General features: G+C 40.6%; 1 protein-coding gene across 1 annotated transcript; it reads left to right on the forward strand.

Annotated features, from left to right (window-relative positions):
• The first annotated feature begins 586 nt into the window (after window positions 1-586).
• Window positions 587-9,171, forward strand: LOC147599091 (fatty acyl-CoA hydrolase precursor, medium chain-like). The gene is made up of 13 exons (XM_086758454.1): window positions 587-659; window positions 1,420-1,624; window positions 2,185-2,329; window positions 2,774-2,907; window positions 3,267-3,420; window positions 3,712-3,813; window positions 4,734-4,838; window positions 5,781-5,921; window positions 6,006-6,092; window positions 7,092-7,239; window positions 7,454-7,585; window positions 7,881-7,953; window positions 8,414-9,171. The coding sequence occupies exons 1-13, from the start codon at window positions 587-589 to the stop codon at window positions 8,586-8,588; spliced, it is 1,674 nt and encodes a 557-aa protein (XP_086614580.1). The 3' UTR covers window positions 8,589-9,171.
• Window positions 9,172-12,557: the final 3,386 nt, after the last annotated feature.

The raw sequence follows: 12,557 nt of genomic DNA on the forward strand, positions 1-12,557 counted from the left end.
AGGTGGAGGATCCACCCTGCAGGAAAAGCTGAGGTTTTTCTACTACTGCTTTTGTCAAAAAATATCCTGTGTGAGAATAAAAATCCCTCAACTTTTACTTCAGCAGAAACACATTTTTCAGGAGTATTGTTTTGGATTTTGCTATTTGTTTTGGCTATATTGCGTGTTCCCTACATTGACATATTAATACTAAAGTGAAGTAAACAGCTGTAGTAAAGTAAAAGTGTAGTTCCCTTCCTGGTCTGTTCACTGCGTAGTGTAAGGAAATCCTAACTTCATTGTAAATGATGGTGGTGTTACAGCAGCAGGAGAAGCCTCCTGGTGTAACAGGAGACTGTTTTCAAAGCATTTTAAAGCACACAGTTGATGCCTGAGGTTTTGAGTAGGATTTAGAAGGAGCACTAGGGAGCTGGTGTGAACCTTGCAGGTCTCGCTGTCCCTGTGCGCTCCCGCTGGCCCACAGCCAGCTGGGCTCACAGCTAGAGTACGGCTTTTCCCCATGAGCGTTTGCCTTGCATAACAGTTGCACCTCTCAGAGTATATAAGGCAGCGCACTGAGGAAGTAAATATGTGACTAGCTCGCAAAATGGCCACGGGAAAGGACACATTGCTGCTGTCCTTGCTTCTCACCATTGGAGTCACAGTGCTTGTAGCTACCGGTAAGGTTCAGAAGTGTTTTTTCCTATTGCTTTCTGTAGGGAGACAGAGCACATGTGCAGCTTGCTCACCTAGGGGAACCCCAGCTTTGTTGGAGGACCTGAGCACCCAACCTTGCTGCGTAGAAATTGAGTCTGAATAGCAAATAGTTCTTAATACTGTGTCTGCTTGCAGTTATTTGTCTTTTTTTGCAAAGAGCACAATGAAAGTCCTGTCCCAAAATCTTGTCTGCTGAGGCAGGGCAGACCACTGAACCGCATTTGTAATTTGGTGTTGAGAACTTTCACACCAATCTGAAAACTAACCTTACCTGAAAGTTAAGAGTACTTGTTTAGGCCAGACTATTCTCAGGTATGTTGGAAGCTTTTCCTTTGGGCTGTACGTACTATCAAGGGTCCCAAATACAGTTTGTGTATTCACGGATCTTTTCTTAAAAAAGGAAATGCCTTTTCTTAAGGAGAGCAATCTATTGGACTTTCAACTAACAACCTAAAAGGATTAAGATCCAGATGCAATTACTGATGTGTGTGGATAGTAAGAGAATACTTAAGCCATACCTGAGGGAGATTATACGTACAAGCCGATCAGAACGAAGGCAGAAATAATGTCAGCTATACTCGTTAGAGTTTGTTGAAGCCTTATGTATGAAAATCAATAGTTTAAGCAAAGAGAAGGTGTATATTTAACTAGGTAAAGCTCTTAGAAATCTGGCAATTACTCAGAAATAGATCAATTATGTGATTTTGTGCTCACATCCCCCAGGACAAAAAGCAGAGCAACCAGAAGTGGTGACCAAATACGGGAGTGTCCGAGGATACCAATTCAAAGTCGATGCAGCTGAGAGGAGTGTAAATGTCTTTTTGGGACTTCCTTTTGCTAAGCCTCCCGTTGGACCACTGAGGTTTTCTGAACCCCAGCCACCAGAGCCCTGGGAAGGTGTCAGAGACGCCACTTCCTACCCACCAATGTAAGACAATGACAAAACCATTGATCTTTTTTAGTAGTTTAGATTATATGCAGTTCCAGGACACCGATGTACCAGGCAATGAAAAGTCACAGAGATAAGTTCCCTGGGGCCATCTCGTTGCCACCTGCAACTGTTAAAATGGATGCATTTCTAAAGACGTCTTTTATAAACTGCTTGCTGAGTGCCTCAAGCCAAATACCTACTGTTACAATATAAAAAGCTATTGAAGATGTAAAATAATTAATTAGTGTTTTCATTGAAGTAACTGATAGTTACATATGTATTTGCAGGTACATTTCCACAATATTTTGAAACATGCAATGTCACTGGGTACTGCTGTAGGCTATGGCTCCTTTTCACAGATCTCCTTAATGCCAGGTCAAAAGAAGAAAGTATATTAAAAGGGAAAAAATACTGTATGTTTTCTGTTGCCAACAATCTAGAAATCCACTAGAGATTGGTTTCTGGTTTGCACTTTGTTGTGGAAGTACAAAAAAGCCACACTTTGTGGCTTTGAGGTTTTATTATTTCTGTTGCTTGTTATTTTTTTATTTATTCAGGTGTCTACAGGATAAAGTACAAGGACAGTATTTTTCGGATATGATTACTAATAGGAAAGAAAAAGTTCCTCTCCAAGTGTCCGAAGATTGCTTATACCTGAATGTGTATACACCCATTTCTGCAGAAAAAGAGGAGAAGCTGCCTGTAAGAAAATCATAAAACCTCTAGCAAAGTTATTTCACAGCAAACCTTTGACCTGTATTATATGCAGACTTGCAGGTGCGGTTTTGGGATGATGATCAAGTTACGTTCTTTGCCCCACTAAGTACTTGCTGAGGTTTAAAAGATACACAAAATCCTATTTTACAAATAAAATTTTATTGCCATTTTAGCTGAGTAATGTTTGATTTCCTCTAAATAATCTGTGAAAAGTCACGGGGCACTGGTACAATGTAAGTATTTGATAGAATCCGTGCCATTTTTGTGAGACTGCAGGCCTCGTATTCAAAAGACTTCTACCATTTGTGCAATGTAATCTGAAAAAGTCAGGAGTGAAACAGCACAAAATATTCCCTTTTGGTTTATATTCAGTTGTTATGACGGGGAGCTCTTATCTGTGCTAGGTTGTTTCTGGTCTTGTCTTTCCAGGTCTTTGTCTGGATCCACGGAGGTGGCTTATTTTTTGGAACAGCTTCATCGTACGATGGTTCAGCATTAGCGGCCTTTGACAATGTGGTGGTTGTAACAATTCAGTACAGATTAGGTATTCTTGGATATTTTAGGTAAGATATTTTATCTTACCTAAATGATTTCCAAAATGATGTGTGCAAAGCCTTTGTGAAGAGATGTTGTTGTGGTTTTGTTAGTGAGGGGGGGCCTAAGGTGGTAGCTTCTGTAGGAAACTGCTAGAAGTCGCTCCCCTTTGTTCAGGGCACTCGGCCGGGCCTAGGGCGGACCTGCTGCTGGCCAAGGCCGAGCCGATGGGTAGCAGAATGTCCCGTGATGACGCCTCTGTGATAACATACTTAAGAAGGGGAAAACAGAAAAAAAAAGAGAGAAGAGAAGATGTGAAAAAGCTGAGTGGGGGCAGAGGTGCAGAGCTTGCATTGAGCATTTACACAAATCTATTCTTTCTCTGCAGCACTAGTGATAAGCATGCTCGAGGTAACTGGGGGTATTTGGATCAAGTAGCAGCTCTTCACTGGATTCAGGAGAACATCATACGTTTTGGAGGAGATCCAGGATCCGTCACTATCGTTGGAGAATCTGCAGGAGGAATCAGCGTTTCTGCTCTTGTAAGTTCACAGTAATATTGTATTTAGATTACTTAAGAAAAAAAAAAGCCACCATCCACATTCAAGCAAGGTGCTATGGGAGGGGAAAAGGCAGGCATGAGCTCCTTACCTCTGACAGTGCTGCCAAAGTCCTTGGCATAGCTAACTATGATCAGAGGCTACAGAATAACAGTCTTCTGACAGTTGTTTCCAAAATGTTTCAAATGGCAATTCTTGATAGTGAAATTCTAAGTTAATAGTCAGAACATAATGCTTGTCATGCTTGTAATGCTTACTCATGCTTTTTTACAGGTCTTATCTCCCCTGGCAAAGGGCTTGTTCCATAAGGCCATTTCAGAGAGTGGTACTGCAATCAGTCTTTTGTTCACTGACCAACCTGAGGAGGAAGCAAAAGTGGGTATTTTGGGTTATTTTTAATTATGTTTCCAGATAGTTTTGCATATCTTAAACAGTTTATTCCAAAATGTAAAACCAGAATTTTTTTTCTTGTGAAACTACAACCACAGTCATTAAGGACACTATTTCTGTGTGCAAAAAATACATGTTTAATGATGCTTTGCTTTTACAATACCCAAATATGCCTGAGCATGTGAAAGACTAAGGAAGTGAAGAGAGGAGGCAGGGAAGAATTGTGAAATGTAAAGGAATACTATAACATGTACTGTCTTCAAGAAAAGTTGAGTTATAATTTTTGGCTGGATAGTGGCACCAGATCCTGAATACTCTTCTCTTCCCCTTCTGTTTGATGCCTGTTGTGTGCAAATAAAGGAGACTATTCAATATGTTTATATTTGAAAAGAAGAGCTGACTGACTTCAACTCAGTTTTTTTTTTCCAACTACAAGAAACAACTTCCAGCAATCTAGATTTGGGATATAAAAAAAGGCAACATTATAATGAGCTCTGTCTCTCTAACGACAGCTGTTACTCCACCCAAAAAGACATCATCAAGAGTGGTATAATGTGCTCTTTGTAACCATCTACATGGTTCTATTCTGACTGTGCATCACTCTCACTTCTTTATGTCATCTTGCCCTCTCAGCCCAGCATGTTATTTGCTAGAATGACTATCTTGGTCTATTTCTATATCAAAATATTTTGGAGGTATATGTTTTGTTTTTCTGCTCAGCCCACAGCGGGAAGGGTTATGAGGGCTTCCTGTTCTCTACCTCTGCAGCTGAAACATGTCTGGCTTCAACGATCCTTGTGCAGAAGTTTAGACTCCCCCTGTGCTGGACTCTCAGGCTCGGTGGCACACAGAGCCTTCTGCAGGAAGTATATGAAAAAGTGAGTGTTTGTTTTTTTTGATTGCAGAGAATTGCCATTGCCTCCGGCTGTGAAAAATCCAATTCAGCTGCAATAGTTGAATGCTTAAGAGAAAAAACAGAAGAAGAGATAGTACAGATAACAATAAAAATGGTAGGTGAAATTTTACTTCTGGCATTTAAAAGACGTTTCAAGTTCTATCAGAACAGAGTATGCTATTTGTGGGTTGTAATATTAGGAGAACTTGAAGTGAATGTAACATCTGACCTTCTTGGCCTTTTCAGGGTTTGACAACGCTGTGGTTATGCTATACCTCGCTTGAAATATGTGAACAGGTCACTTCCCCTTCATTCTGCAGGGACTTTGAACTACTTGTGTTTTGCTGTCATGCTCTAACAGAGGAAGGAAAAGAGTGTATGCAATGTCCCAGTTTCTCCTGGAGATCCTGAAAATTAATTAATATAATATATTATATGCTACTTAAAATTTCTTGTCATAGTGCTGGCTTTCACGTTGCCCTGCAGTTTCAACACAGAAGTTAGTTTTTCCACTACTGCTCCACACATCCATAATAAGGGATGTAAATTGGATGTCATCACCTATTTTTCACAAACATTAAAAATATAATGTTAATCTTAACACAATCTTCTCCCTAACGCAGAAAATCATAGGATTATAGAATGGTTGGGGTTGGAAGGGACCTTAAAGATCATCTAGTTCCAACCCCCCTTGCCATCGGCAGGGACACCTTCCCTTCGACCAGGTCGCTCAGAGCCCCGTCCAACATGGCCTTTGAACGCTTCCAGGGATGGGGCATCCACAGCTTCTCTGGGCCACCTGTTCCAGTGCCTCACCACCCTCACACTAAATAATTTCTTTCTTATGTCTAACATAAACCTACTCTCTTCCAGTTTAAAGCCATTAAACACTAAACTTGTCAGAGAAAATTTAAAGGTGGTTTGAATACTATTACTTCTTATATTTTTACTTGGCACTTAATTTATTTTGCTTTGGAACTACAGTAAAAATCTGAAATCTTTTTCTAGAAGCAAAATTTGTGTATTAATGAAGCTTTCATTTTTTTTTTCTCTCTAGCCTCACCTGTTCATCAGTTCAACTGCAGATGGTGTATTTTTTCCAAAGAGTCCCAGGCAATTACTATCTGAAAAAGCAATCAATGAAGCCCCATATATAATAGGAATAAATAACTGCGAATTTGGATGGATAATTCCTTCAGTAAGACACTTATAATGTCATCATTTATATACCATTTTGTTAATATAACATTTTCTAATAAATATGATTCTCTGTATCATGCAGATAATGAAATTTCCTGCTTACACGGATGGTCTGGATGAAGACGTTGCACGTCAAGTTTTACAGAGCTCCTTAGCAATACCACTTAAGGTAAGAGACGATTTTCAGAATAACCCAGAGCTGCTTCTTCACTGGTCTGGTTCTAGATTTGTACTCCTGGAGGGGTATGTTTTAGAGGCAAACTTTGTTCTGTTTGCCAGCTTCCTACCATGGGGCAGTAATGGGCAGCAGACGTGATGCCAGTGGCAACTGAAAATACACTGCAAATTTCTATCCTAAATGCCACTCTTTTTTAAAGGGAGTTCTGTGGAAATCCAGGAGTGATTCAGGTACCTAAATACAGATCTCTTGTGACATTTTAGATAGCCAAGTTATGCAAGACACGCATGGTACTAGCAAGTATGACACAAGACCCGTAGAACACACCGTTGTGAAGCAGTAGCTAAAGACTAGAAAGGATGACCCGAGATGTTTAAAATGGCACTGAGACGCCTATGTTTACGTATCTTGAGTTTTTGCTTCTCTGTAATTTTACAAACCTCTTAGCCTTCTGGTTCCTTTGTGATCTCCTGAAACTACTAAATATAGAAAAATGCAGATTAACAGGTAAGAATTAAGGACTTTATAAAGATGGCCGGTGCTTGCGTTGGATCATTCAGTGTCACAGACATCCGTCATGAACTTGGAAAGGCAGAGCCCAGGCTTGTTCTGAGAGGGAGTAAAGTATGGCCATCTACAACAAGAAATTAATTTTGTGAAATCCAACAGGATGTCTTTTCTCTTAGGAGGGTTATTTCCACAGAAGTGAGAACAGACTACCGTATCTATCGGCATCACTGACTGATGTTTATCTAAAGATGTTTGATCTTTAGATCGTGCAAACCTCTTTCCCTGAGAACATCTATATCCGGTAGCTGTGTAACTCCCAGTTCTGAGCTCTGAGCCACGCTCTGGCGCAGCTGAGGATTTTCTCTGAAAGAACGTAACGTTTGGGGCTTAGCCAGGGACACGCAGACGGCACACTCAGTTAGTGCTGTTACTCTTCATAATATTCACCGTCATTCTAAGTATTTCTGCTGTTCGTTTCAGAGTGTTACTTCTCAAGTTGTTGATCGAGTATACAAGGAATACATAGGGAAGGCAGCAACCCGTGCTCAGGTGCGAGATGGCCTTCTGGATGCACTAGGAGACTCTTGGTTTGTTCTTCCAGCCATTGAAGTGGCTAGATACCACAGAGGTGAGTCTCTAATTCAGCAGCTATTAGAAGAAATTTAGAATTCCATCTAAATGGAACTCAGATGTGTTTGTGGACTGTATGCATCACACTTGTTTATCCAAAGAACTGATAGTGTTTTCAGTTTATCAAAAGAGCTTGTAATGAAAGTTTATCCTCTTTGGTGGCAGGTACCTTCAACTCTCAAACTAACCCTCCTCTGTATATCTTCTACTAGATGCTGGCAACCCAGTCTACTTTTATGAATTTCAGCATCGACCAAGTTCAGCAAACGGTGTTGTACCAGAGTTTGTAAAAGCAGATCATGCAGATGAGATTGCCTTTGTCTTTGGAAAGCCGTTCTTAGCGGGTGAAGTATTCCTTTCAAAACAACATGATTATTAATTTTGCTTACTGTAGGGCTTTTAGAATAGACTTTTCCTCTTAGAAACACTGAAATCCACAGAAGCTTTTTCTGTCTTTAGTAGCAGTTACTAGTCACAAAATTATTCATCTGCCGTTCTCTCCTAGAGCTCTGCTCAGGTAAAACTCCCATAGCTCAGAGCAACAAGTAGAGCTGATTAAAGTTCATTTGAATTTATATAGCTGCTACTTTTTTCAGTTCTTCAGTTTTTAATGTTGCCATTTCAACTCTCACTTTGCAGGGAATGCTACGGAAGAAGAAAATCAACTTAGCAGAACTGTTATGAAATACTGGACTAACTTTGCTAGAAATGGGTGAGAACCATAATGCTAATTACAGCTCAAGTTTTGTCTGTACTGTTAAACGTAACAGCAATATTAAACATAACAACGTGGCTATTAAACGTAACAGCAATACTTACATGGTGGTTCCTACAAACTTGGCAGAATTTAAGATAAATATTGAAGCAAATTATTTCTATTCTTGATGATTGCAAGAAAAACCTTTTAAATGAACCTGCAGACCAACAAAGAAAAAAAATTCCAAGAGCTATTACTTCCTCTGCAATGGAGTTTTAGATCCTAAAGTAACGGCAATTATTAAATGTTTGCTATTCCACTGATGAGCATTTTGATAAAAAAACATCCAACTCTTCAGGTACTAGAACCACATAACCTGAGCTCTTGTTGGTTTTCTGAAATGCTCTCAGCTTGAGCAGTCAGAGCACAACAGATAGGCCAATGGAAAGCTAACTTTTTATTACATTATTTCCAGAAATCCCAACGGAGAAGGCTTGGTCCACTGGCCTCAGTATGATCTGGAGGAAAGGTACCTGGAAATAGATCTAATGCAAAAGGCTGCAAAGAAATTGAAAGAAGGCAAAATGGAGTTTTGGATACAGCTGACAAAACAAGTGGTCAATCAAAGGGGAGAACGCACAGATTTATAAGAATTGTGGAGGGTACAGTTTGCTTTTCAAACCCGCAGTAAAGTCAAAGAAGATTAGTTTGACAGGATGTAGAGTTTAAAAATAACCTTCTGGCTCCCTATTTTGTAATCTGTTGTCATGCTCACTGTGAAAGGAGAGAATCAAGGGAAATTTGGAATGTTTGTGGGACTAAAAATTACCATTTAACGAAGCAAGCAGAAAAAGTCCACAATCTTTCAGGCTCAAAAAGACCATGGGATCTGCTCAGTGGATATCAAAACTGGATAATGCTCCTGCGAGAAGAAGGAATGAGGAAAACAGACAAATATATTGAAATCTGGAAGAAAGTATCTACACAGAATATGTAATAAGTGTCAGAATATGTCATATGCTTATTCCCCTCTTGTTTTCAGAATTGTCAGTTGTTATTCTTACAGCCTCTTTCTGCTGTCTTTAATTGGAAATAGCTTGTAGGGAGCAGAGCATTCATCACAAAACATCCGTGAGATGGACTTGACATCGCACAAATGAGGACAGAAAATCTGCACTAGTTTTCTTGTTTTGTAAACAGTTACAAATAAATGTTGCTTTTGATTTTTTGGAACTTCCTTTTCTTTTACTTAACTGATACAGGCTAATTCCAAGACGTTAAATTACACTTGAGAAGCCAGATATGAATTTTCCATCTTTCTTTGCAGGACCTGAGTCTCAAGGCTCTAGGGTTTTTACAGACTACTGTGTGGTGTGCTTATCTGTTCTTCAGCCCTTCCTGGCAAAGAATTCTCAGTTCACTGGCTGGAGGGACGAGGCGTTCACTAAGACAGAGGGGAGACCAAAGTATGATGTTTTTCACTGCATGTTGTCAGCTCAGCATTGTCCGTGGGCCCACAAAGGGAAGACTGGCTGACATGAAAAGCATGTATCCGCAGTCTTCCTCCTTTCAAGGGTGCTAGCAGCTGTGACCACATTTTTGGCATATCTGGAATGCTACAGGGCACACAAGTAGCGGAGTGGCTTTTTTGCAAAGTTACATGACAAGCAAGATACACTTGCCAGGCACAAAAGAAGACAGAATGTAAGCATCCAAGAATCTGTAACAACTCTACTCGCAACAATAAGCAAACAGGAAGAAATTAGCTCGAACTATCCACTTAACCGGTGTGAATCTCACCCTCTCATCTCCCACAGTGTCCCACAGTCTGGGGGTACTCTTCCCAGGAGGGGCCGTCACAGTGACGCATTGGCAGCCCAAGTTCCTGCCTGCAGCTGTTGATTTCTTGAGGATGTCTTCTCCCTCCTCAGCTTTGGGTTCACTTGGGCTTCCTTTTGCACATTGGTGGACCTCGAGCAGTGTCGTCTTTACTGAGCTTCTGCCTGGCTATCCCCTTTTGTGCCTTTTCCCCGTAACTTGCAAAACACACTAGTTGTTCCCACTACTTGCCAAAACCCATCTTGAAGTAACAGCCAATTGTAGCAAGTGTTCAACCATACTGTTAGTTCTGTCACGCACTTTTTAATGTGGCATGTGGGGCCCACTGGGAATTTTATTCCTTCCCCGTTTTGATCTGGAATAGCCATTAACTCTGTTATTGGTTGGTTTGTGGAATCAGTGCTTCTGTCCTTGGAGGTTCACAAAAATCACTCTCTTAAACAAGACAGAAAAAATTACATGTTTGTGAATGGAAAAGTGAGCCCTGTCATTTTATCAGGCACATATGATAACAAAGTCGTTTATGACTGTGTGAGGAGAAGTGTTCTGTCCATCTGTCTACTTTAAAACCCCAAATACATAGCAAGACTGGTATGCTTTCAAAAGGCTGAGAAAGGAATAATACTAGGGCCACAACAGTCACTCTGAAGCAGTAGATTCCTACATTACGCTCCAAACTGCCTTTTATTTTATACCTGTAATACTAATGGTCACTTGGTATAGTTACCCAGTTTGGCTCAAGGTAACAGTACGTATCCATTAAATACAAGTGTACGTGCTGTGCACCCGTATTTGAAGAAATTCTTAGCAGTATATTTAGTTGATAATATCCAGCAGGAACTACTGCTGTTCTGTTTTCACATTCTGTCAAAAGAACACCTAATCTTTTTTAAAAATGTATTAATTACACAGAATTTCTATAGTTGTCTGTCTAAGTCAGTGACCAAGTATGTTTGTTATGTGCCGTTCCCGCTTCTCAGGTCATCTCTCCTCTGGCCAAGGGCTTGTTCCACAGGGCTGTCTCAGAGAGTGGAGCCACAACTTGGAGAGCTGAGCGTCCTGAACAACCAGGTAAAGTAAGTAATTTTACAATGTATGCTGTCCACGTTTTAGTAATTTTATGGTATTCAGTATTATTATTGACATTTTAATATGTAGTTTTCCACACGTTGATGCCTCCTGTGGAAAAAGAAAAGCCATTTGCAGAACGATTTATGATACTGCTCTGTTCAAACTTACAAATACTAAGTATTGTGCGTGGAACATATCTCTGGTCTTCAGCCGTGATGGAAGGAATTGGGGTTCTGCAAAATCACTTAGCTCCCTGCACAGTGTAGCTGATGGCTGTTCACTGTGACTCAGTTGCTGAAGTACTTCCCCCAGAGGATAAGTAGCGTAGTTACTGTAAGAAAATTGTCAGTCTTTTGTTACACTGATCGCAGAGAATTGCAACTACGCTGGCTGTGAAAAACCTAATTCAGCTGCAGTGGTTCAGTAAGAGATGGTAAACATAACTCTCTTGCAATCTTACTACGTAAGCCTATTTTGACCCTGTTACTCTTCCAGCGCTAAAAAGCTGGAGATAGAAACTGCTTAACAAGTCACTCTCTGTCTTGAGCATTCAGCATTAAATTCTTGTGCAATACTTAAATTACATAAAAGAAACTCAGAACAAGGTCTGAAACTTGGTTACATTTGACATAATATATGCTATAACCAAAAATAGGTCGCTTGGGTGATTTCTTTAGGTCAATACTAAGAAAGCTGAATTATCTTTTCAAGCAAAACCAACGGAATCATAGAATCATAGAATAGTTTGGGTTGGGAGGGACCTTTAAAGGTCATCTAGTCCAACCCCCCTGCAAGCGGCAGAGATAACAGGTAAATAACAGGGGGGGCGGGGGGAAGATTAAAAAAAAAGGGGGAAAAAAAAGGTAAATAATGAAAGAGTACTTTTTTTCTCCAGTATCCTCTCTTTACTGATGCAGTTATGGATGGTGTATTTTTCCCTAAAAACCCATCCTTGCTAGTAGCTGAAAAAAGGATCAGTGCAGTCCTGTACATAATAGGATTCATCAACCATGAATTTGCATTTCTGCTTCCAACCGTAAGATGCATATAATGCCTTTTATTTCTGTGTTGATTTAGTAACTATTCAGGTGCACAGGAGCTCTCAGAATACATTGTTTTTACTCTGCAGGTGCTGAAAAAGCCTCCTTTTTTGCAAAAAGATTGGCAAAAACATAGCATTCAATATTAAAGAGCACACAGTCTTTCACAGTAAGAGGCAATGTTAATGTGGTAACTGGCTTTTATCTAGTGAGGGTTGGTACCTCAGACATGCACTCGTCTCCTCTTTGTTTCCCCCTCCATTTTCTTGGGTACAGACACTGCAGCGGAATTCCGCCGTGTACTGCCATGTCCTTGAACCAAGGGCCAGAGGTAGGGGCGCGTTAGGTTGCAGTTCAGGCTCTGCAGAGGCTCTATCCGTTCAGGGTCCCTGCGGCTGGTTCCCAGGCTCTGGGAGATGCTCCATGTGCCTGAGGAGAACAATCTAACCCAGAAGGGAATGGAAGGAGCTTGAGACAATTCAGTGGAAACTCACAATAAGGGTATTTCGTTTTCTTTATGCGAGTGATTTCCACATACGGAAAACAGCAGGCATTGCTGACGGGTAGCGCCTGAGCAGATACCAATGTAATTCCCCTTTGAGCTCCTGCAAACCTCTTGCTTCCAAGCGGAGCTTTAACAAGGAACGCTGAAGCTCCAGCTCTGGGTTT

Source organism: Chlamydotis macqueenii, chromosome 13, assembly GCF_036417535.1.
Source record: "Chlamydotis macqueenii isolate bChlMac1 chromosome 13, bChlMac1.mat, whole genome shotgun sequence".
Taxonomy (NCBI): domain Eukaryota; kingdom Metazoa; phylum Chordata; class Aves; order Otidiformes; family Otididae; genus Chlamydotis; species Chlamydotis macqueenii.